Genomic DNA, 27,058 nt, shown 5'->3' on the forward strand with positions numbered 1-27,058 from the left:
CTAATTAAACAGATATTTTACTTGCCTTTGGAAAATGTTTTTCTTAATTTAATTCAATTTTAACATTTGGTGTATTCTATAAACTACACATCCAAACTAGTATGTAATTTTGTGCTTATTTTTAATAGTGTACGACTTCATTTAAAATTGATGACTTTTAATTTGCATGTTTATTGTTGGTTTTAAGCAATCTTTTAATTTTCCCTCTTGGGTCTGTGGCTTACTGTAACTTCACAATGTAAATTCAGTACTGATTTTGCTCATAAGAAAACACAATCTTCCAACATTTTTAAATTTCCACTTATATTTTTTATAAACCTTCAGCAAAGTATTATCACCTTGAACAGCAGCAAGTATTTAGGGAAACAGTTGCCTATCTATTACCACACAACACTTAGTGTCTGAAAAGCCTTTGTTTGGCTCTACTTTCAGAAATAGCCACTTAGATGAACTTGCCTTTCAGAATTCACACAAAAACCTCTGACAGAAATTAGACACTTTTATTTAAAAGATAAAGAGCTTTCCACACGTAATTATTTTTTTCTTTGAAACCAGAGAGTAAATTTTGGTTAGTCTATGGGCACAGTAAATCAGATTATAAGAACTCTGCCTATAAGAGTCACAACTGCCTAAAAAGTCACAACTTCCCTTTTCTCTTTAAAGCACGTCAAGTGCTCATGTTTTAGCACAGCTACTTGGGAAAATGATGCTGTCTGATATCTTCTTCATCACAATGAGTGATAACTACTCCACATACAGTTTGAGTTCAATCAGGCTGCTCAGATAACAAAGCAGCTCTGAATTTCAGCAAAGGGATGAGAATCAGAGAAAGCACCAGCACGCAGAAACATGAGGCCTTGTCAAAATGCCTCAGAAACATCAACTCTTAGTATCATTTTATTGGAAACAAAAAACTGCTCCCACCATTAGCATTATTTAGGCAACAGCCTGTGTTTTCAGAATGACAAATTGCAATGTAAGCCTGGTGAGATGGACTCCCTTCACTGATGAACTCTGGCCAGAGACCAGCAACAGAGCTCAGCCAGCTCAATGGACTGGGAGACCAGTCACGCCTCAGATGAGATCTTCAGCATGATTAAGTGATCGTAACTGCATTTGTTCTGGTAAAGCCATGCCCATTTGTATCAGACAGACCTTTAATGAGAGAGTTCAAGAATTTCTGGTCACCAGCCGTAGTGAAAGCAACCCTGGCTCAAAGACTGAATAGAAAAAAAAACTGCCTGGAACACAGCTCTGTATACGAACCCTGCAACTGTTTCAGTTCAACCATCTGAATCCAATTAAAAGAACGTGCAGCGGCAGAAGTTAGGGAGTGGACACATTTTCCAAGTGAACAACATTAGCATAATGTAGATTTAAAATCAACTATGAAAACCAGTGCTTGGCATAGGATCACACTCTCCTAGTGTCTCTTTCACTCGCTCATTTTATCAATTATTTGGTAAACGAACACTTGAGGACCACACAGAAACGATTTAGCTTTCACAACCAGAAGGCTGCCCATTGTGCACTCCTCTTGCAAGCTACAAATTGCTGCGTACAGTGCACAGTTAGCACACCATGCAGTTTTTATTAAAAAAGTGGATGTCACTTATTCTTCATCTTAATTAAGTTCCACTGCCTCAGTTTAACTGCTTCTGCCAAAAAAAAAAAAAAAAAAGAAAAAAAAACCCACCACCTTGTTGGTTGAAAAATTTTGGGTTTATATCTGAATTTAGGCAATAATGTAGTGGGTTACAGTTTTTCATTTTTTTCCTTGCTTGGACTTAATCAAGGAAGGAACAAACAAAAAACCCCAAATAACAACAAAAAAAGCTACATAAAACAACCCTCTAAATAGGGATGAGTAAAAAATGAATGATGAAGAGAATATCTAACTCCTCAACCACAAGCAGGCCACACTGTGCTTGAAGAGTCTGCTCCAGTTCTTTTTCTTACTAGGTGACACGTGTGACAACCCACTTCCCTCTCGAATCTGTTTATCCCACAGCTGCTCTTTAAAAAAGCCATCCATTTTAAATAGCACTCTTCAGCAAAAGAACTTCAGCAAGTAAATTCACAAATCTGCCATCAGCTATGTATTGGATAGTGGGGTCTGTGCCTCCACTATCTCCGGACTGGGATGGAAGTAAGGTCCATAGTCATCCCTTAGTTCCAGATAAGATGCTGGTGCACAGAAGTAATCAACCCCGTTCTGCTGGACCCAGCTTGTATTAGAAAGAAAAGATAAATTGGGAGATACTGCCCAAAGAATCAAATGATCCTCCTATGAAATCTCATTAAGGTGAAGTATGATCCCAGACACACAAAATGCAGATGGAGAAAGATCATTTGCGGAGTGCCTATAGGCCAAAAAGCAGTTTAGGAAACAAGAATCCTGTAGGAAGTTAAAGGAGTGTGGTTTATTTAGCTTAGAAAAGAGAAACTGATCAGTCCCCCAATACACAAGAAGTGGTTACAAAGAGACTGGTGACAAATTACTTTCTATATCCACCTGGGAAAAGAAAACAGGAAAACATGCTACTATTCAGCAAATATGACTCAAGAAAAAACTATCAAAGGTTATCAAAGGAATATTGGGAATTGCAATAGAATAATATCAAAAAATCTTCTTCCTCTAAAACAGTATCTGAAGAGCAGGTGAAAAACATCCATGGGAAGTGATCAAAAGATAGACGACCCCATTTGAGTGGAAGAAGCTGGACTATTTTTTTAAAGGTCTGAAGATTCTTTCCCAGCCCTATGTTCTTATGATCCTAGTTTAGGAAAGGTGAGTACTACATCCGCAGACAGACCTGTTGCTTGGGTCCAAGTGTCACAGACAAGGAATACAGACTTGAAAACACTATTCTCCTTGGATGATCATTCAGTAACCTACGCTATCTTCCTGACACCAAGTTTTTCACTTTGCATCATTCCTATATTCATTTCATACCTCGTCCTAGTTGTGACCCTCTATCGGCCTTAAATAATGCCTTTGTCAAATACTCACAGCCCACTGACATCATACCTAAAGCTTTCTCCATTATTAACTATGCTACACATATATTCCACTTTCAATCTTCCCTCACAGCTACAAAGTATAGAATTGCTACATTCCAGTCCCTACAAGTTCAGTGGATAGCTTCAGGAATACAAATGAGATACCTAAATTAGATGCTGCAAGTCCATCCACTCCTATCTGTCCATCTCGATGGACATCAGTGGCAACTGATGTCTCTCAGAGGTTCATATTGGAACCAGTGTTGTTTAATATCTTCATTAATGACATAGATAAAAGGATCAAGTGCAGCCTCAGCAAATTTGCAGGTGACATCAACCTGAGTGGTGCTGTTGACACACCGGAAGGACAGAATGCTATCCAGAGGGACATAGACAAGCTCAAGAAGTGGGCCCATGGAAATCTCATGAGGTTTAACAAAATCAAGTGCAAGGTAGACACCCAGGTTGGGGCAACCCCCAGTATTAATACAGGCTGGGAAAAAAACAGGTGAAGAGCAGCCCTGCTGAAAAGTACTCAGACACGCTGGTGGATGAGAAGCTGGACACAACACAGCCGTGTGCACTTGGCAGCTCAGAAAGCCAGTTGTGTCCTGGACTGCATCAAAAGCAGTGTGGCCAGCAGGACAAGGAAGATGACTGTCTCCTTCTACTTTCTTCTCCTGACACCCCACCTGGAGCACTGGATCCAGCTCTGGGGTTCCCAGCACAAGAAAGACATCAACCTGTTAGAGAGGGTCCACAAGAGGCACCAAGAGGATGAGAGGGATAGTGCACCTCTCCTCAGAGGAAGAGTAAAGAGAATTGGGATTGTTCAGCCTGGAAAAGAAAAGGCTTTGTGATGACCTACCTGTAGCTTTCCAGTACTGAAGGCCAAACAGCCCCAACTCTCAGTCTGTCTTCAGAGGAGAGCTGCTCCAGCCCTTTCATCATCTTCATGGCCTCCTCTGAACTCACTCCAAGTCACACAGTGCTCTAGGTGGGGTGTCATGACAGCAGACTAGAGACAACCACCTCCCTGAATCTGCTACCCTCGCTGCTTTGGATGCAGCCCAGGATATGACTGGCTTTCTGGGATGCAAGCACACATTGCCAGGTCATATTGGCCTCATAGCAGGAATAAGACTGGATTAGGAGCAAGATAGTCTTGCTGGTTTTGTTGATACTATTTGTCTTCAATAGCCGCTACCTGAACAGTATTAAATAATCCTACCTACAAAACAACTGTTTTCTAGTTGTCCTATGTCAGATCAATCAATTACTTTGCATGAGAGTACTTTGGCTTTCCCTAATACCCCTTTTTGTAAGTTGGCTGCTATCCTTTGATCATACAGTCTTGTAACAAGCCTTTCAGTGGTTGTATTGCATTGTTGACAACAAAGCATATATCCAGCCTTGAATGCTTAAAATACCTGACTGGGCATCAAAAGGCATTGTGCATGTTCTATGCAACCTAAATAACAAGTAAAAATTGCCTTTATCAGCCCAGCAAATCACATTTGTGTGAGCTGAACAACAACAGTCTGCTGATCAATACCCACCTGTAACCCTTATATTAAGAAGACCTGCAGTGGTCCTGTGAAAACTACAAGCTCTGTAACCTCTCGTCATCCAAAGGGCTAGTATAATTCAAGAGGAGCTACTCCCTTTGCCTATGGTCTTTCTTCTACAAACATAATCAATGGGGCTATGCCCACAGGCAGACAAAAACCCACTCTACCCATGCTCAAAGCATCTCAAAACCCATGTTAATATGGTTTGTAAACTCTGCTAAGGCACAGGATACAAACATATTAAACCCATGGGCAAAGTGAGTTTGTATCTGCATACAACACACCCATGTAGACATACCCACAGATGACTGGCAAAAATACCTCTGTAAGCTCTTTCACATTTCTCATACTCACACACACAGCAAACCTTATCTCCTGAGACACAGAAGCAATCAAATACCTGGCAACAACTTTCAAAACCCTTCAAGCCAGATCCTATTAAAACCAGCAACTAAGAGATGAAAGGCTCTAGCTTGTCCTACCAGTCACATGTAGCAGGGCTCTTAAATATTTACTGTATCTAATGTTGCCTCTATAGAAATTCCACAAATGTAGACAATGCCTAACATCATAGGGTACATTAATGTTTCCTTTTAATTGAAGATACTACATAAAAGGACGTTTTTACTTTGTGTTCTGGGACCTTGGAAAAGAAGCTGCCTCATCACCTGTTGAAAAAGGCCAAGTACAGAGGAAGAAAGGGTTCTTTTATGAACAGAAATTACCGACCCAGAATGAGACCTGGGCTGTAAAGAAATCCATGGCAACAGTCATACTGAATGCTAAGTCAATAATTCTCCCTCTCAGTTGAAGTGTCCCTGTTCCTAATTTCGAATTAGCAGTGAACTCTTTCTACCAACCTGCCTTTCCACTTCATAAAATGCTCAGGAAATGCATGTTTGTAGTTGTTGAGTGATGAATTAAGTTACATATTAGTGTGCAAGTTTTACCCTTCTTTTCAAAACAAAGTTTTGTGGCAGCAACTTAAGTGTTAGATTTGCAGTAAATCATTAAAAAAAAAAAGGCACCCAAGTTGTCTTAGTATTATTATTACAGATGTAAATACACATTTAAAACCAGCAAAGTGTGTGTAATGATGCCCAGCTAACATCCTTATAAAATCTGACAGCTTGTCAAACAGCCGTGGACAGCACTAAAGCAGTTCTACAGATCATTAAAGGCCAGGGAAGATAACTATCTTGTCCGGCCTCCTGCACATCACAGCTCTGCTAATTTGAACCAGTAGAAGCAGTGATCCTGATAGGCTTCTTTAATGGAAGTAGATGCTTTAGTATTTTAAGAAACACTTCCTTTTATTTAAGTCCATGTGTCTTCCAAAGCCACAGTACTTGTTCAAAAAATCGTTTTTAATTTATAAGGTTTATGAATAAAAAACATACAGTAATCAAACAGGTAGGGACAGTACTTGAGGTGATGTAATCCAGAGCCACCACACATTATTCTTTGCTCCTATGCCAGTTTATATCAGCTGGGCCAGAAGCTCTACTCCCACTGGCCAACTTGAAAAATCCGAGTGGCTGATTCCAGGATTCTCAGCACCATCACCGACACTGACTGTGTACTGTTAATATTTGATGTACACTTGCAGCTCTAGTCTCAGAGAAACCTATTATGCAGGAGATGCTCAAAGATCTGTGATTTTTCCTCACATGACCAATGCTATGATTCACAGGCAAAACCTGCACACAAGGCACAGACTGGGATGCTACTGCTCCAAACTCCATCAGCAAATAGCCACTGAAATAAATTAGCATCAGCATCTCATGGAAATCCCTTTATGAAAAAGTTAGGCAAGATTTATTCAAGACTATAATCTCAGGAGCAATTCTTCAGAATCAAAGGTAAGCCAAAAAATAAATAATTGAAAATGGGACCAGCTAGAATAACAAAGCAGCACAGCCAAAGCAGCAGTCACGTGACAGCCAGAGGCATCTCCAGAGCAAGCAGAACAACTGCCCACAGATCTTGCCAACGAACCAGATGCTGCTGCTGGAAGAAGGCTTGTGTTGATATAAACTCAGAGAAGTGAGATGCTTAACACCAAGAGTAATCTATCTTCACAATTCCCATGTGGCTGGCAAGCTTCGCTATTATGCCACAAAGAGATGAAAACAAACTTCATGAAACACATGTAGATTCTACATGACATCAAATTCCCTCCACCCTCCCCTTACTACTCAGAAACAAACGAGTGATTTGGGTGTAGCTATAAATGACCTGATGCTTTTCCTGAGTTAACAACAGAATCAGGAAAGAGTATCGTTGGCTAAACAGTGCACTGCGCGCACACTGCCAGAAAACCAATGAACTTATCATACTGTATAGGAAATTCCTATCTACCACACCAATTAGTGACCCAAGAGTGATTGATTTTATAATCCTGAACTTGACTTACAAAGTGACCTCCTCTGGGGCCAACTTTCCATTACCCAGCATGTGGAAAATTGCATACGGTCAGTGCACTATGAAAACCAAGGAAAAATAAGTGCTATTTAAACACCAGTTCTACCATGCCTCCACATTCTTGCTTTCCTAAGGGAGATGCACTTTCGACAGTTGCTTCCTTTCCCTGCCCCAACATCCTATCTGCACCACACACCAGCTGGGCACTCAATCAAAACAGAAACAACAACAGGAACTAGCAGCTATTCATTACAATAGGATCAAAACATTTCTAGGCACTAGTGCTTCGCCAAGTCACTGTCCTTGAAGACCTGCTGCAATCCACTCCTTCCCTGCCATCACAGACACCATTACTGAAAGTGGTCCTACTTCAACCTGAAGCACCACATATTAAAGATCACAGCTTTTTAATCAGAAGACGCTTGATGGCTGTCCCTCACATCTCAGAATTGCAGGAGGCAATGAAACTGGGTAGCAGAAAGGTGAGAAAATTAACTGGCCAACAACACTGGCTGATGTTTGACCTTCATTTTAATGAAGCTAACATTAGCTTCACTCTATAAAATCAGAATTGCACTGCACACTACCAGTGTAATCACAGAAACAGCACCGCAATATGATTACTGGACACTAATTATATCTTATAAAGAGTTAAAGACAATCTAGTACATGTAATAAAGATTTATATGCAGTTTTTCACTGACCTGGAAACAGCTTCATACATTAGTAAGTTAACATTACTGCAGGAACAAAGCAAACAGTTATATCTACATGACAAAATACATGAAACACGAGAGCCAGATGTTGGGTCTTTTCATCAAGGAAGCAATTATTTAATTCCTAGGAAAATATATACTTTCTCACTGTTTCATCAATACATATTATATCTCATAAATTACCCACTTCTGGCTCCCTGGCCTGGTCTGGGTACAAATCTGCAGGTCTGCACAGGGGCATGAACCCAGGGTCTCCTTTTCGCACTGTGCCATTGCTTCCAGGCAGTGACTAGAGAGCAACTGGAAACATTATATCTTGAATACAATTCCTTCTCTTAAATTTGTGTTGTACTTTGTATCTCATGAGATGTACATGGGAATATCTTTTGGATGTAATGATCTGGGGAGCAAAACTCTGTAACTGAGGACGCTCCCATTTAACAACTTGCTTTCAAAGGGAAAGGGAGATGCCAACATGCATGAGACATCCTCAGACCATATCTGTATCTCCCCATTCGTGCACAACATCACAGAAACAAAGGTGGCTGTCAAGACTGTGCTTTCCCTCACACCTCTCCAGGAAGGCTGGTTCTCCATGGGTAAGCACCACAGGGAATACCAGGAAGCTGCCCAAACTCTCCACCACTGTTGCTGACCTCCAGCTCACAGACACAAGGGGTCTCTTGGCCACCAACTAATGGTTCCCTGCTCAAAGCACCATCAAGAACTGATCTTTGGTAAGTCATTTTGGCCACACCATCCTCACCTACTGTCCATTCTCCCGGATAACAACACTCATGATCTCTCAACAGCCACCATTAACACATCTACCCAAAGATCACAGAATCCTTTAGATTGTAAGGGACCTAGACCCTCTCAAACTTGCGACTTTAAAGCACCTAATGATTTTATCAAAAATCATAAATTACACAGGACACTCCACCACAAGCAATTCAGCAGTTTTGCCAACTACACTACAAACATCATAACTGAAAAAGCACATCTTTCTGTAAGGATATTCTGTCACCAGATAAACCAGCCAGCCTCAGCCTGAAAATACCATATGCAAGGTACACTCCTGAATAAGACACAAAAGACAGGAGTGCTTAATAAACAGAGTCATTAACTAGGAAACATCCCCGCAGCAATTAAAAGTTTACAAAGTACTACAATGTGCACCTGGTTATTGCTCTGACATCTGCTTAGGCTTTCTGTGTGTTTGCAAGTTGGACCAAAGAGAAAGATAATTGAGTTTATGGATGTATCATGACAAAAATGACAACAAGGTGCTGTTAACTGTTCATGAAAAATGGCATAAAAACTCAAATAAAGCATGTGTACTGTTTGAAATGCTTAAAAGTTACTGCATTTTATAATGAACCATAGATGACCAAATGGTGTTTCTCCTACTGGTAAATAATAAAATTATTCTAAACTAAGAATCCCACTACAAAATGAGAGGAAATTTACAGTCTGAACAACTGCAGTTGTGGTAAGCACATTTTTAGGCATATGGCAATTTTATAATGGTCATTGGGGATGAAGAGCTAAAATTCTGTTGCAGATTCTGAATTTAAGACATTTCACATAAAATTGTGTATCTCAGAAAACAAATGAATTGTTAAGTGTGCATCCTCATAATATTACGGCATACATAAATCTGGCTACCTCGAAATACGAATGATGTTTTCTGTACAATGACCTAATCACTTTATAAAGGGTCCAAATAAGTTTTAAAAAGTACCTGAAGGCATCATGAAAAGTAAACAAATACAATGAGATCTGCCTTAACTTTACACAGGGTTACTGTGACATTATGCAACTACAATATGTGATCCAGCGTTCTCAAGTAAATTCCCCCGATTACTATTGTAAGTCTGTCATTTAAATAGTTCCTTCCTGTTTAAAATGGAGAAAGCCAAATGCATTTTCCCACCAAGAAACATTGTGTAAGACTCCTTTCTCTTCCAGCAAGCTGGCTGAAGATGGATGAGCTTCCAAACTGATATCATTTTTAATTATGTGTTTTTCTCTCATTACTAATTTCCTAAACATGTCTCTAATCTTGCAGTGAAATCTCTGAGTGCAGTAGGTGTATCCACATACATCATGCTCTAGAAAATTAATGTGAGATAATGATCAGGACTGCCATCACAACATAACCTGAAACAAGCAAGATACAGGAGAGATGATACATACTCAGAAGACTGATCTCAAGTGTTTCTGGAAAGTGGTAGTTAATGGATGGTTTCCATCCTTTCTACTGGCCCTTCTTGGAGACAATAACACAGTTATAGGGGTCTAGAAGGAGATAGTCCAGGCAACCTCCCCTTTGCACTTCCCACCAGGCATTTACAAACCTGTGCTGTCAAATACGTGTTTACCCCTTCCGTCCTTTCCCCTAAATACTCCACCAAGAAGCACTGGCTGCATAAGGGAGCCATGATCAGATGCTCCTCTACAGAAGACAAGCACAGATATCCCAGTTCCCTCCTGCCATCAGGGGTCCAACAGCTCCCTCCACCTAGGACAAGGTCTCCTGAAGTCAGGAGCCTTTTCCAAGAGCAGGGGAGAGCAGGAAGCACTGGAAGTAGGCACACCAACCAAATAGGTAGGAAGGCACATGCCCACACACACCCCATACCAAAAGGGGTCACACACCCAGAAGCTGTCTGCATCAGATGCTCTTTTGGCAGGCAGCAATCAGGACTATGTATAGACCCGCCAGCTTAGGTCAACCTAGTGCCAGCCAGTTATTCCCATGGGATCTCTCTCATTCCTCAGATACCACTCACTACCTGAAAGGCATTGCACAGCTTAGCAACACTGCAGCATTCTTTCACCATTAAACCATCAAGGCAAAGCAACAACTTTTCAGGGAAAAAGAAAACAAAAACAAAAGGGTAACTGTCATGGGGCTTTTTTCCCAGCTAAACATACCACACATTAAATTCTTAAGGGAATGATGCTTTCAGCACACCAGCTGCAATCTCATAAACTGAGACTTCCCATATAAAGCAGGAAAATCCAGGAACTGTTCAGAGTGGCTGACATTTAAGGAATCAAATAAAGCAAAAGAAGATAAATCATTGACACTTAAATAAGTTTATATCTTCTAAGTGGTCTTAAAACATGTCACAAGTATGATTCTGCCCGCTCATTCAAAGAAAAGGGATCACTGCTGTTTCACAGTCAAAAAGATGAAGGTAGAGAGGGATTAGAAATGCAGTTGAAGTACATACACACATAAAACCAGTGCAAATACAGGGAACACCAGCATGAAGGCTCTGATGTATATGCATGGAACTCACTAGTCAGTAATCACATGCTGATCAAAATGCTTATGCTAAATGGGGTAAGCTTATCTAAAACTGTAATACTAGCTGAATTGCCCTGGCTCCCAAGTGAAGCCTGCAGCACAGTGTGAGTGGGCTGGAGTTCAGATGTTTCCACTGTATTCACACATGCTGATGTGGAAGCTGGCTGACAGCAAAACTACAACATTTTACATTTTCTTCTCAAAAAAGAAAAGTCAACAAAATTCCATCCTGTTTTTCTGTCTGCTATCCATCTACTGACCAAGATCAAAAGCTTTAAATCCAGCCCTAACTTCCTCAAGAATTTGGTAAAGAAATTCATACAAGAACACCGGTTCCTCTTGAAAACAAACACTTCTATCAAACTTCACTTGTTCAGCAGAGGGAAAGAAAAGCTGGGGGATGCTCCCATTTTCTTTTCCCACAGCATCTTGAAAGGACCATGCAGAGAGCACATACAAACCCAAGGCTCCAGCAGAGCTTTGCTGTGCATCACCCACCCCTTTGACTGGAACCAGCACCCACAACAGAGTCACAGTAACACTAAACTGAGCAATGCAACCCTCCACCTCAGGTGGGAATTAACTGACCGCTGAAGGCAACGCAAGCCTTTCAAGTGACTCTGCTGGGTTATGACTGGGCCCCTACTTCTTTTTAATTCTCATTAACATTTGCTGACACCTCTTTTACAACCAGAGGGACTGGTTCTTTATGAGAAGCCGTTTCACCTTCCCCAGTTAATGTCTTAATCCACAGACTGAAGCAGGTCAGATTATCTACACTTATCAAAGGCAATATTATGCTTCATAAGCTATTTTTCTGCTTCAGTAAGGAATAAGCACATTTTATTTCTTACTATGTTTACCCATTACCTCATCAAGCAGAATTATTGTTAGTCTTTCTGAGGCTCTCCTAGAATAGGAACATATAAAACAGGATTTCCTCCGGCTCTGCACACCTACTTACTCCAGAGTCATTAATGACATAGGACGGGATTGAACAAAGGCTTAAGATCAAATGAGCATTCAAAACAGCTGGGAACAAAAATATATCTGCCTGGAACACTGTAACTATATTTTGTCTTTAAGAAAAAATGCCAATGAGGCAAAAGTTTGCTTTCAAGACCATTTTTACACAAATATTTTCATGAGGAAAAAAAGAGGAATTGCTAAATATTTGCATGCGGGACATGTATCTCAGTATTCACTGTCAAAAGGAACTCTGCAGAAAAGACCCAAGAGGTGCACAAGAATCCTCCAAAAACTCAAATCCAAACTGTCTTTCATGTGATAACAAGCAATAGCCAAAATACCCAAGGATAGATAACTATCCTCAGAACTCAGATCTGAGATTTTTAAAATAGCTTCAGCTGATATTTTAAGGAAAACTTATAGATGTATATATGTAGGAAAAATATAAGTGATACTGTTCCGGGATTGGTAGAAGTTGATTCCTCAGGTTGTTACATGATTTGAGTGTCAGACAGGGTTATCTATCCAGAGGACTCGTTCCCCAGACAGAAGGTGTTTCCCAGAAGAGGCTGCAGAATGACATGGGCCCTGTACCCACCATATCATGCAGCAGGACAGGCTGCTTATTGCCCAGCACTGAGAGACAGCACATTTGGTTCTGTTCCCTTCTCCTTTCCCTCCCCACTGTTCCACAAACAGACACAGTAACTCAGGGGAGGCTTTCAGAAGCTAACCTGCAAGAACACCTTCCCTGAAAATTATTTCAAACAAAATTGTAGGCAGACAATGAAAACACAAGCCAAAGGCTACAAACTGTAGATATAGTTAACCTATATAGGGTCAAACTCACCAGGAAATGGAAGAAATAACCCAAAAGCTAAGGATACTGCCTGAGTTCAGTGGTTAGCATCCAAAATTACCTTGGCAGTCTCTTAAAGACCTCGGTAGCGGTTGTGTATACAAAAGCAGTGGCAGCCAGCAGGTTGGGTGCAGCACAGAGCAATGAAGGGATGCTTGAGGAGAAACACTACTGCTCTGTGTAATGCTATCAGATCCTACCTGCCCGAGGACATTTCCTACCTCTATCTACAAACACAGTGATTCTTCAACCATTAAGTAAACAGTCTTTGAAGATAACAAAGCTTATTCTAATCTCTCAGTGATGTCACTCCTGTATTGTACTCAGCTGAGCTACAAAACTCTGGGTTTAACTAACCCCTCTGTAAAATCAAGATTACCTTAACTCTTTGCTCTTGCATAAACTTCAGAAATCTGGTTTAGGTATAGAAAGAAGTACATTTGTCACACAGTGGATTTATATTTTTTTCTTACCAAACCATCACAGACATTTTTCAGCTCACTCCTTTAGCAGCAGATGAACCATTTGTGTATCATTGGTGAGACAGCCTTCTCAAAGAAAGCACAAGCACAGCCTTTAGAAAGGAGGAAATGCCATGGACTATTTCCCAAAATTAGCAAACAGAACTGTTGCTCCAGTGACAAGAAGACAGAAAAATCAGATTTGAGCCTGGACTAGTGTGGTGGGATTCTTGAGGTGGTCTTGTGCAGGGCCAGGAGTTGGACTTTGATGATCCTTGTGGGTCCCTTCTAGTACAAGAAATTAAAAGAGAAACTACAAAAACTGAAAAGTAGAGATGTGTCGCCTCAGAGGACAATGCCTTTGTGGTCTCACTTGTGTTCACTTCCCAGGGTCAAGTGTTTGTTCTGCATTGCAGTTCTTTAACTACCTACTCCACACTTCTCATTGCACACAATCTCTACAAGAGGCAAGCCCTCCCACAGGAATAAAATGCTCAGTGAAGAACTCAGGGTAAGTCAGAAAAAACAGCCCTGTGTATAACACATCTTTCATGTTATCAAAAGACTTGACAATAAGAAGCTGAAACCCAACTACATTCTTACAGCACATATCAGAGCTATTTTGCTCTTGAGCTGCGTGTGCTTATGAGCAGCCATGACCCGAATAGTAAAAGGACACACAGTACAAATCTGAGAAAGGGGGCTCAAGTTATGCCTGAATGTTCATGCTTACTCAGTCCCAAAGCAAGTTTCTTTTGAAAAGCCTGAATATTATCAGCCTGAGTTGTTTGCCTCTCCAATAAGAGGCTATTTCTTAGTTAGAACAAACAGATCTTGGCACTATTTCCAGACATATACACATAAACAGGTAATTATGTTTCCCCTGAACAGTGAAATGAAGAGGATATGCTAGAAAAAAGCAGGCAGAGGTAATGATACCCACACAGAGAGACAGATTTGGAATACAGATATTGACCCAGTTCTGCTGTCTGGCTTTTTCTTCAATTCACCTGTGTAAATCAACTGAAACTACACAGAGCCAACAGGCTTCATTTTCCACCTGTTAACACATTTTTAATTCCACTGACAATAAAAGAACCACAATGCAAACTGATACAAAATTAAAATCCAGCATCATATGTAACCAAAGACAGAAGCAGAGAGATGCACAGCCAAATTCACGATGATATATTGATGAAAATACTCTTCCCTGAACCCAGTCATGGCTCCCCAAAGGGTCGTTACCAAAGACATGACTACTTTCCACTGCCAAACTGCCCTCAGGGAGCCAGTAAGGCTGAGGCCAGGGTGTTGCTACTCATGATCAACTGAGCAAATGCTGAGCACAAAGTGCACCCTCCCACGCAAAAATCACAGAAACCCGTTCACAGCCTGTGTTTCACAACATGTCAGGATGAGAAATTCTCAATCACTCAAGTATTTTTCTATTAATTTAGCTCTTTATGGAGGTCTCAGATTTTAAACTTGAATAACAAGTAACTTTACCAGAGGTCAGTCAAGCAGCAGTAAGACTGCACGAGGTGGCAAGTTAAAGGATCACTTATGTATAAGAGTACAAGTATGAAATTCAGAAAGGGCCCCCAGGGATTCCAGTGCAAGACATGAAGGTGTAATTAAAAACCATAAATCCATCAAATGAAAAATATGTAAACTTAGCATATTAACTCATATTTTTTCCTCAAACACATTTGTCTTACTCTACACTCCTTTGGAGCCTACAAATAAAAATTCAACAATATCAAAAGAAATATTTCTTAATATGTAGAATGTGAATATCAATAATAAATGCTTTTTACTTTATTCTCACAGGTAATTGCTGAAAGAAGCTCTCTCAGCAGACTGCTGAGTTACTGTGCATATCATAAATTACTTCAACTGTATCTCCTCTTTATAAAATCCACAAAAGGACAATATCTTACAGTGTTTCCATGCCACTCAATCATCCACACAAAATTACCCTTGTGAGGGCTTGTTGGAAGAACGTCAAATGTATTTGCCTGCCTTTGCAACAAAATCTTCAGAGAAAGACAGAAAAATAGTTCACAGTTTACAGTTACACAAGTTAGACTAACACCTGAACATTTTAACTACAGATTCTGGGTTTAATTTTGTATTTCAAGCTACAGGTAAAATAGTTACAGGTCAAATCCTGGTCCATGTTTCACCCACAGCATAGTTTTCAAGATAGCTTACAAAAGCTCTGCAGCACCTATAGGTCATATTAAGGCTAAGGCACTACTTCTAGAAAGAGTATTTGAGACAAACCATTTCTTCCATCTACGGCTCACCGATCAGAAAAGCAGCACCCACATTGTCCAGAAATAACAGTGGCAAAGACACTTGTCCCTCAACCTCCATCCTTTGAAGGCTAAATTTTGTAAGCAAATTTGTTTCTCAGCATTAATGACTGCTTCCTTGGGACCAAATGGCCCAGGGCTACGCAGCAGTATAGGAACACCACTCTTCCTCATGACACAGACAATGTTATGGCACATGTGTGGGGATTAAGTGAGGCTCACATTAGAGATTCAACTCAGTTTTCCCTCTGTTGTTGGTGCACTCATTGTCACAGTGGAGCAGCCAGGTCTCCGTACAAGCAAGCATACACGTGTTCAACACATAAGTGATTCATTGCTACAACGTGGGTAACACTTCTCAAATAATACCCAGGTCATCAAAATATCTCTTTTCCTAATGCTCAGTGATCACTTAGTAAATGCAGGCCAAAACTCTAACACAACTCTGCTGCTGTGTCAACACAACACACAGTCCAACACTGGCAGACAATGGCATACTCTTTACACCTATCTTAAGCACATTCACCACATGGGAAGCAAAATACTCCTGTCCTGGCTGCCATGGATTAGCTCTCTCAACTATGTCCCCACCTTTCCATCAATCACTTCAATGGCAGGTGCTCTGGCATCATTTGTAAAGCTTCACCTGCTGAACACTTTAGCTATTTGCAGCGGAAAATCATTTATTTGCATGAAAACAGGCCATTTCATGCTCCCAGTCTGGGCTGGTGACTGGTCACTCAGGCCTGGCAGTGGCCTTGGCTCCTGGAGCCACTTCCACACCAACATCTACCAAGCACTCCACAGATGAAGCACAGAGCATGTTAACAGGGTTCTCCCCTCAGCCACTAAGCCCTCCTAGGAACTGTGCCATTAGTCACTACAGACTGGCTGCAGTTGGGCAGTAGGTATAAGCAGTTGCTTTCACACTCCACACTAATAATTTGGTGTTAGAGGGTTTGTGGCAACACCAGCATATTTTATCCAGGTGCACTCAAAGAGGACACAGAAGCTACAAAGAAAAGCACAATGCTTTCACCATGCAACACAAAGCAGTACAGAAACCCTTTACAGATGACCCAAAAGTAGTAAAGCAATTGAAACAAGGATGGCCACATTTCCTGACTGTACAAGCAACTTGTTTGCCTTCGTGTTTCTGACAGTTGTAAAGACCGTCAGATTCCACAGAGTCCCCAGAGAGAGCTCATGGTCTGGAGACGGCAACTGCTGCCCTGTTTTGGGTTGGGAATTGGATATGCGCCACCGCTCCAGCAAAGTGCCACTGATCTCAATCACTTTGGCAGCCTCATCTCCTCCAAAACACTCAGCAGCAGCACTCTGAGGAGGGCCCCATAATGCAACCTGGGCATAGCCACCACCCCTGAACTATTTGGGAACGACATAGGATGCAAAAGCAGCAGGAAAACTCTGCAAACAAATTCTTACTTGATAAAGCTGTAGGAAACTGCTGTACTCTGAGATCCAGGAGACAAGCAGCAATGCCAAAATGAGTAAATATATGCTACAACATACAATACAGTAAGAACAACACAAGGCAATAAAAAAGAGTACAATACAAACCGAGTACATCTAACTTCCCAAATGACTTAAACCACAAAGCCAAACACTGCCCATTAACAGTATAATCAGCACTGATCAATATATACACACAGACAGCAACACAAACCACACTGTAACAACAGTAAAACGGGAAACACATTTAAACATAACCTTTGGAATGCTGTGAGAACTAGGACTAATGCCTTGCTTTCACCATTCTTGCTGAAAGCCAGTAAATGCCCAGCCTAGCCAGAAGTATCACATTTCAGTTTTGTACAGAGGGCTTCCCATCCCAGTCACCCAGCACTGTAAAATCCCTCAGCAACATCAGGGGAAAATTTGCTAAATGAAAATTGATCATTTTCTGGCAGCTGTCCGGTGTTCCAACCAATCTTGCAGAGGTATTGACATATGGTAATGCCAGCCCAACTCCAGCTGAAATCTGGAGCAGCTTGCCAAACTCAGGAATGCTGATCAAAGAAGAATTTTAAGACTCGACTCAAAGAAGGATAGATGTACTCACCTAAGCCTCTTTTTGTGAGTAAGTGTTGAGATTTCACTGATTCATTGTACAGTAGGGTGATGTATACAGCAGTCAGATCCTTAGTGATAAAACAAGCACGCAACAATGGCATTATGATGCCTAAAATAGGTGGATATATTTATACTAACATTCTTTCTCCAGCATGAAAATGAACATCTGCCAGCTACATCTTAAAAGCTCATGCAACTTCAAAGCAGTCAGTCCAAAGAACTATACACCAAAGGTTTACATTCACTTTAACTTATCCTAGAGAAGAATAAATTACTCCTGCAAAGTGACAGATTCCCACCATATTCCAAAATGACTCAAAGAACAATTTGAAACTTTCCTCTTTTGTTCCCCTATAAAATTTACCTTTCTTTCCATTTAAAAATAAAACACTTTTAAGGAAAAACTAATAAGTAATACACTTTGATATAAACTTCAACAGCAGTACAAGGAACTGAAGCCACTGAAGAGTTTTCTATTTACATGGCCACACCAAAGTTCCACAAGGCAGCTTTCCAGCTTCATCACAGGGAGGCACAGTGCAGTATGCAGATACACCCTTTTTAGATACCACCAGCATAGCTCTAACCCTTGCTCCCTGAGCTGATCTAATACCTGCTATTTAATGAAGCTCCACTTTGACTGGACGTAAACCACAGCACCTTCAGACCCCTTCCACAGACTCACCACTCCACTCATGGTGAAGTGGCAGATTTTCAGGACTATCTGTTACTATCTTTAAGGTTTATCTGAAGTCCCTGGCTTTGTGTGATGTTTCTACTGTTGCAGTGACCCCAATTCCAGAATCCCCTCCTCAACACTCGACCTTAAAGTTCAGTTTAAAGTCCCAGAGCCTGTTGTTTCCTGTGTCCCTGTGTATTCTTCCTTATTATGCATGTTACAGGAACAGTCAGCTCAATTAAGAACAGCAGTTGACGATGCTCAATCCCCACATAAGAGAGAGTTACCACCACCAAAAAAAAAAGTTTTTACTGGAAATGGACAAAAGATGGAAGCATTTTTCTTTGCTGAGCAATGGAGAAATTAAGCACAAGGATATTAAACAGCTTGCTCAAATTCACAGTTGGTGACAGATCTAGGGATTAACTCAGGTCTTGTATCTCTACTATGGGACATAATCCCTCCTGTTAACAAAGGGAGAAGGAGGCATGATTCTTCTGGAAATAAGGCCCAAGTTTTCTCCCATAAGCTACTCATCTGTATAAAATTAGTAGACACTTGTATAAAAAGTCAGACAGTTCTTGATCACAAGCTCAGCCAGCAACAGACAAGACTCCCATCTTCCTAATGATGTCTTCCATTTCAGGATACACTGGACATGTAAACACAAAATAGTTATTCCAGTGCAGCAGGTCTGAAGTCAGACAACAAGGAGACAAATCCAGACAAATTAAATTCCATTGATTTCCAGTGCATAATAAAAAGCGGATACAATACTCCCAACTGGATAGCTGCCTGCCATACTCAGCATGAGCAATATCCAAATAGATCAGGTTCCTCAAGGTAATCCAATCCTGAGAAAGGCAATAGCACTGGCACATAAAAATCTTCCACAAAACATGCACATGCTTCCAGATTGATTCTCCTCATCTAAATAGGATGATGCAAAATCTCTCTTCACTTTTCACAAAAAAAATGTTCATCTGCCAGCTGAAAACCCAGGGACTAACTGGTGGCTCTTCTCTACACTAGCATCTTCACTGTGGGAAGTACAATTCAGGCCCACAGAGGGCAGCTGTGGTGGGGTACCCAAGCAGCAGGAGACATTTAGAGCAACTCTAAACACAGTGGGTGATCCTGGTCTTGGGGGGAAAAAAAGCACCTCTTGGTGGTTTCAGTCATCTCCACTCCTATACCCTGCAGTGCCAGGTCCAGAGCAGCAGCCACTATCAGCTGCTCTGAGCTAAGGAAGAGGAGGATGACTACTGCCTCCAACAACCTCACTGTTAACAAGGCAGAGGTTGGGATCACTGTAGGTGGAAACTCTTGGCAAAAACAATAAAGCAGCTACTACATATTTCAACAGGTTCAAAGTAACCTCAGATGTTAGGAGCAGATGCTCTTTTCCACCCCCTGGGATTCTGAAATGGTTTATATGTTTCCTCCCTTTTCCCTAATAGGTCAGGGTGCTGAAGGAATTAGCTAGAGAAAGAGCCAGAGCAATACTCAGCTATCCAGGAGACCAAAGTACCTTCAGTTAATTGTGCAATCCCCTGACTACCCCAGCGAGAAGCTCTCTTGTCTCCAGCATCTGAACTGCAAGATAATCCCATTCACCTGTATTTTAAAAGAGCATGCTTGAAAATTCTAAATGTCTAAAGCAAACTCAATACAATTAGTTTCCACAGCCTCTCATATCACACAGGGACTCCTGGACTGACTGAAACAAGGTAATTGCTCGTGTCAACACATTTGACACTGTGCTATCACTAACCCTATTATGAGACTGCACTCGTACCTGAAATCCACATCTGAGACCATTGCCTGAAGCACTCCACAGCCAAGTCTCTGCAAGAGTCTCTCTCACAAAATTAAATGTTAAATGCGCATCTTAAAAAAAATGCCCCATAGTTTCATAGTTATTAACTAAGACATTACTTTTCCACTTACACATTTTTGAATGTTAAATATAGAACATTTTAAGGTGCATTTAGTGCTTGTAAAGAGATATGAAAATTCGACTCCTCTAGAGAGCAATCTGTAAAAGACAGCTCTCCCACTCAATTCCCCTTATCTATATCAGTCCAGTTGCAGAAAGACATCCCATGAAAATAAAAGGAGTCCTCAGGTAACAGGACCCCAAACTTAGCCAAGGCCAGCAGCCTCACCATCATGACTCCCAAATTCCAGGTGACCATGATACTCAGTAGTAAGAGCTGACACATAATAGAAAACAATAGGCATAAAAGGAAAACTCAATGAAGACAGGTATTGCTTGTAAAAGTTTAGACCTATTCCACATGCACCTCAAATGTTGTAAGAAGTCCCCATATACTCTAAATCCTTGCTCTTTCTGGGAAGCATAAGCCTGCAGGCAAGCACTGAGGACACAGAGCCCTCTCCCAGGTCCACAGGCAGCACAGGCTTCTTGAGCAACCAATAGTGCACACCACAGTGAGAATACAGGTACTGGCAGTCAGAGATCACATGAGCATTCCTTGTCACTACTTCTGCAGATACCATGGCATCAGAGTGGCCACAGTGGGAATATCAAAGCATACCTGACTCTCACACATTAAAACTACAGTCCTCAATCCCATGCCTGTCCTCTCAGCCCAGTTTTCCAAAGCAATAAGAACAGCTGCACTGCCCCTCCTTCCATCCTCCTTACTGCCAGGCCTCCTTAACAGCTTTTGAACCTGTCAAGTGATCTGAAACTGAGGTAGAAAGCCCAGAACAAGTTCCTACAACTTCCACAGACTGCCTATGATAGAAATTGGGCAGGAGCCACATGTTATTAGTTGTTTGGCAGAAGCCAGATGTCAATGTACTAGCTTACTGTCAACCAAACTGTGGGTGGGCAGCTGCAGTCTTCTGGGACAAGGAGGGAACAGCTGGGATTAATGCAGAAGGATGAGGAGAACAAATGCAGTGAACAAACCCTCCTCCCTTAGTTTGCTGCTCATGGAAACATGTGGGGGTTATTTAACATACAGGAGAAACCCATAGAAAAGAGTACGCCCCTCCCAAAACTTTGTTCTTCATCTTCCCTTCAGGTGATGCAATCAGCAGCACATACAGGTGTGCCACCAAGAGACCATCACTTTGATCAGAAGGAAGAGTGATAGGAGTTCAGTCTAGCAGCACAGCCTGGCATTTGCACAAGTAATACACATCCATATAAACAGCAGATCTAAAGCCTATAGGACTTTCTTAGCTCCCTTGAATGATTCATGGTTCTCTAGCAACCACAGCATGACCTGTCCTGGTCATAAGACTCTCTGCAGACAAGGGCTGGCAGAGTGCTCCTTTGTACTCAGCCATAGCTTACCTGGGCAACTGGGAATACAGAGATTTTTAGGTATTTGAGAATAACATGTACACCCCACCAGCAATAAAGAGCCACACTCACTTCCTTGTCCTTCAGGCCCTTGGAAGCCATTCAGTGGTGTGTCTCATGTAACACACAATGCATATAATTCAATAGGGGCAAAAAGAAAAAACAAAACAATAAAACAGGAAAGAAAAGAAGCTTTTAAAAACTTAGACAGTAAGAACCTCCTGAACTCAAGCTACAATGCAATATGAATGCTTCTATCCTGCTTAAAGTTGCCTCTGGCAATAGGTACAATATAAACTCTTCCAATTAGTAGGGCTGGGGATGAGGGTGGCTAGGGAGAAGTGAAATAGTGTGTCTGAATCCACGGGCTGGGAAAAACACTTCCAAAATGAACTTCCACTGGTCTTGGCCTCCCCTTGGTACTGATAAAAAAGATATTTTATTTCAGTATGCTGGGTACAATTACTACTTTTCTAGAACCAAATATTTACATCAGTATAAAACCCTTCTGTGGATGTAGTTGCATCCATGTGTGTGTTCCTCACACCAAGAGAGCTTTCTTCCTCTGCTCATAAGGGATTAGCTAAAACCATTTTACAGTACTGTATATTCATAAAGTTATTGCCTGCACCAGAGGCAGCACAGAGTTTACTTCCAGTAATGCAGCTACAAGTGCACATCTCTCATGATAAATAGTCCCTCCCTGTCCCCTTCCTTTTGGAAGCACACACCTCCTTTCGACATATACTTCTTTAGAAAAGACTGCATATTTAGGTTTTACCTAACAGGAGCATCACACAAACTGATTAATTAGCATTTGTGAAGCACTGTGAAGATTTTAGGTTCTAAGTATTATTATTACTAATTTAATCTACATCCCATTTAGTCCTCAGCCTCTCCTGTGAAACTGCCAACAGTGATGCCAATTAGTGGTAATTGTTGTGGTGGTTTTGTGACAAGGCTATTTGCCAGCTGGGAGCGAGACACAGACCACCAACTCATTTCCCCTGGATTGTCCCACAGCTGCCAACAGAAACAACTTCCAGGCACAGCAACCTGCTCTCCACTCCAGCCAGAATTCTGGTAGTAGGAGATCCTGTATCCCATTACCAACTCCCCAGGGACACAGCCTGCAAAACTTTTAATTAAGGATAAACCAAGGCACCTTGTTTTTCCCTCCTACATTACTTCAGTACATGACCCAACAACTGATGCTGATACTGCAATGCCAAAACGCTAATTTGGAATAACTTCAAATTAAACTTTGCTCATTTCCATTCATGCTTGATGAAAATCACATGTTGATTCACACACAGGCCTCACTGTGGTGACAAAGTGTAAAGGCAGCAGGAGTAAAACGAGGGGAATTGAGAGTGTAGGGTGCAGTAAATCTTGTACTTGGGAGACTGTTAAAAGAGTTTTAACATAAGCAAAGAGGAGTATCTTTTTATCAGCTGTCCACAGAGATTTGGAGGACTTTGAAGAGACACAAACAACTAACAATATTCTGCAATCAATGCACATCATCTGCACACCGAAACTTTAAATTATTTATATATTTTAAATACATCTAATTGAAAGGACAGCAACATATAAACTGTATGAATCATAGCCCTCTCAAGCAATTAGATTTGTTATCCCTGAAGACTGCAAACAGTATGTTGGCTTTTTATTCTAATGTGAATTCAATTCCTTGTCAGCTGCCCCACGCATGAGAATACACCTCCTCTCTTTCATGAGGAAAGATATCAACAGCAGGAAACTAGCCCTTCTTTCATCTCTGAGGCACCCACCCACCTTTCCAAAGGGTTTTCAGCCAGGTGTGGAAATCTTTCTGAATCTGTGCTGAAAGATCTCTTAATTATTATGGCAAAGGAGGTAAATCCTTTGAGAACAGCATGCTCCAAGCAGTAGCCTTCTGGTGTTTACTCATCCAGTAGTTGCTTAGTTTGCCAGTGCATCAGAAGCTCTTGTGAGAAACTTTGGACTTGCATTGTATGGGCACGAAACTCTTACAGAGAGGAGCTGCTTTTTCAGATGTCTTGTTATATAATTAAACAAGAAAGTGGAGGGAGGGGAATCGAGCAAGCTGGTTTTTTGGCACAAACATTACACAGGACTCACCCTGCCAGCATATTGCATCAGATTCCCACTGCAAGGCCAATTCACAGCAGCTGAGTAGCCAAACCCCTGACTGTTATCTCCTGCTAACCTACTTCACGCTCAGAAGGCAGTAAGTATGACTGTTTATTGTATCTTCCTTCCTGAGGAGCTGCTCACTACACCAGGATTAGTGGAGGTCTCAGCTTTGCAATTAGGTTACAGGTCTCACAAGCATCAGAGAATAGAGTTTTTATAAAATTTCAAACATAAAACACTAGTGTATGCTACACAATGAGTAAACTCCAGGTATCTGTTACTCTGTGCTCAGGTTTGTCAAGGTTCTGACACTGTGATGACTACTATTTTATTACGTTCCTAGGCATGCTTTGAAACCCTGCAGAAAAGGGGGATTAATTTACCCATCATCAAGTGTTGTATCAAGGAAGTCCCCTGAGACTTGCAGGAAAAGGAGACCACACAAACAGGCCTTTGCTCACAGGTCTCCTCACCTGAACACCTGCTGGAGGGCCCCAGACTCTCCTGAACTGGCAAATTTTTTTTCCCATGGCAGAGATCCGCTCCCAGATAAGACACAATGCTTTATGGCAGAGTCCCACCCCAACAATGGGAACAGGGGTTTCTGTGCTCCTTGCTGAAGGAGGCTATCGCAGGCACTTCACAAGTGAAATTAAACTTTCCACCGTTTGCAGCAATCCAGAAAACAAAAGGTCCAGCAGTCCTGAATCCAATGAGATAAGATACGTGACCTTTCACACCGCAGAAATAAAAGCCTGCTCCAAACCCAGCAAGTCAATGGGGAGACTCCTGGTGATCTCAAAGGGCTTTGGATCCAGTCTGAAAATGCAAACCTCACTGTGCATTCGGACACTGCTCCACAATGTACTTCCAAACAAAACTATATTTAGATTCAATGGGAATTCTGTAGATCATACAGGAACTCTTTGAATGAAAATGAAGGTCAGTAGGGTTTGGCTTCCTCTTCAGACCCTCCCCCCCATTCTTGCAACCATCCAGATAAGCATTGTTTAGAAAACAATACATTACTTCCAAATGTTATCAAAAACCCAACACACGTTTTGTATGTCCTGAAACAGAATCTCAGGGTTTTCTGTTGCATTTTGCCCCATTAGCTGATCCTCAGGATCTCTTCAGATGTCTAGACAAGATTCTGTGTCAAGACTGTATTTTTTCACCTGGGCCACCTTTCAAAAGTTTTGCTTCACCTGCTTTGACTGAAGGAAAAGGGACAAGGATAATAATGGCCTTTGATACACAGAAAATAAACATGAGAAGGAATTATAATATATGCAAATGAAGCTGCACCTGTGTTAGAGGCAACCTCTGGCATCCACATGCACTTTCTCTGTTCCCTACCAGATACGAAGTGCCATCGTGAAGCATAAACTGGAGGGAAATGGCACAGCCAGTGCTCGCCCAAGGGACATTAAAGACAGGAGTGAGCCCATCAGCCAGGCAGGTATGTTCAAGTGCCCAGAGGGCGAAAGCACAGCAAAATCATCCCACTCAGTTTCCTCCAGCGCCACAAACACGAGTGTGTGATTCTCAGCTGCACTTTATGGGCTTCTCGGAAGGAGGAGCCGAACTGCTGCCACCAGCAGCTACTCTTAGGAAAGATGAAGGCAAAGCCCAGTTGCAGCACCGAGCCGGCATCCTCGGGGCAGTGTCCGCAGGCCTGGACGGCACAGGGTCTTGCGGAGAGGCACAAGGAGCTCCCCCAGCACCCGAGCTCTGAGGCGGCTCCGAGGACGCGTCCCAGACGGCTCCCGCACAGCCGCTCCTCTGCTCTCTCCCTCCACTGCCCAAACTCCCTATTTTAACTATTCCTGGCAGCCGGTCGCTGCAACAGCGGGTGACCGTCCTGCCGCACAGTTTCGCTTTTTGATAAAGTCGGTGACGGAAAATCGTTGAACTTTTGAAGAACCGTCCTGAGTTGGAAATCGCCGGCTTTGGCGTCACGCTCCCTTCCCAAATCCGTGGGGATGTACCTCTGACCCCATATCCAGGCCGGGGGCCAGGCTCCCGCATACCGCACCCCCCGCATTCCCAGCGCGGCGCGGGCGCACTTACCGGCGGGGCGTTGGGCGGGCAGCTGCCGGCGGCGAGCCGGGCCGCCTGCCTCCTCAGCTCGGCCAGCTGCGCCTGGCAGCTCCGGCACCAGCCCCCGGCCGCCGCCCGCTCCAGCGGCCGCGGCTCGGCCCCCGCGGCGGCCCCCGCGCCCTCGGGCGGCGGGCGGCTGGCGCAGCGCTCCTCCTCGGCGGCGGCCGGCGGCCTCTTCCGAGGGGAGAGCTCCCGCGGCGCGTTCCCCTCCGCCACCTGCGGAGACAGCACAGCTCAGCAACGCGGGACGCGGAGGCAACACGGCTCCCCCCACGCCTTCCCGGGGGAAACACAAAAACGGGAAAAAACCCAAAAAGAAAACAAACAAACAAACAAAAAAAGAAAACTGGGGGAACTAAAAAAAAGGGAGAAAAGAGCTCAACCGTGGGGAGGAGTGTTGTCACAACTTACCCCCGGTGCCCGGGGCTCAGGTCCCAGACCCTTCCTGACGGCGGCCGCGATCATGATAGCGGGGGATGCGCCCCTGCCCCGCTGCGCTAGTGCGGGCGGTGAGGTGCCCGGCGGCGCGGCCAGCCCGGGGCGCCCATGGCGGGCAGGGGTCGGGGGTGCCAATACTGATCGCGCCCGTTCCCCGCCGCCCAGGCCGCCGCTCTAGGTGATGCTGCCTCCCATGTTGAGACGGGAGTGAAGTTTGGGATGGGAGAGGGAGGAGGAGTGAGCTCCCCACGGCGGCACGGAGAAGGACCCAGAACGCGGGAGCACGTCGGCAAAAAAAAGCTGGAAAAGTGCTCGAAGGGCAAGGGAGGAGGGGCTGGGCGGGGGCGGATGAGGTGGGGTAAGCGGGGCGGGGGAGCCTCTGCCGGGGCGGGCTGCGTTTTGGGTTTAGGTTTGGGATAGGGATAGCGGTGGAGGGCGAAAGATGCCATTTCACTGTGACCGTACGGGAGAGTCCCAAATCCAGTGTGACATAAGTCGTTGCCCTGTTCACACTCCAATACCCAAGTTCCTCGGAAGTGGGGAGAAAAAGGCCGGGCGGAGGTTGCGGGTTCCACTGCGGAGCGCGGGGACAAGAAAGCGGCACTGTGGGTGCGGAACAGCCGCC

At 42.9% G+C, this 27,058-nt stretch overlaps 1 protein-coding gene across 1 annotated transcript in view; it reads right to left on the minus strand.

Moving 5' to 3' along the window:
• The window catches only part of KIF26A (kinesin family member 26A), a 99,589-nt gene extending 72,897 nt beyond the window's left edge, over positions 1-26,692 (minus strand). The window contains exons 1-2 of the mRNA XM_071557413.1: positions 26,407-26,692; positions 25,966-26,211 (exon numbers count right to left, since the gene is read on the minus strand). Coding sequence (XP_071413514.1) covers positions 25,966-26,211; positions 26,407-26,460 — 300 coding nt within the window. The 5' untranslated portion in view covers positions 26,461-26,692. The remainder of the gene's footprint in view (positions 1-25,965; positions 26,212-26,406) is intronic.
• Positions 26,693-27,058: the final 366 nt, after the last annotated feature.

The sequence above is a fragment of the Pithys albifrons genome, chromosome 6, assembly GCF_047495875.1.
Source record: "Pithys albifrons albifrons isolate INPA30051 chromosome 6, PitAlb_v1, whole genome shotgun sequence".
Taxonomy (NCBI): domain Eukaryota; kingdom Metazoa; phylum Chordata; class Aves; order Passeriformes; family Thamnophilidae; genus Pithys; species Pithys albifrons.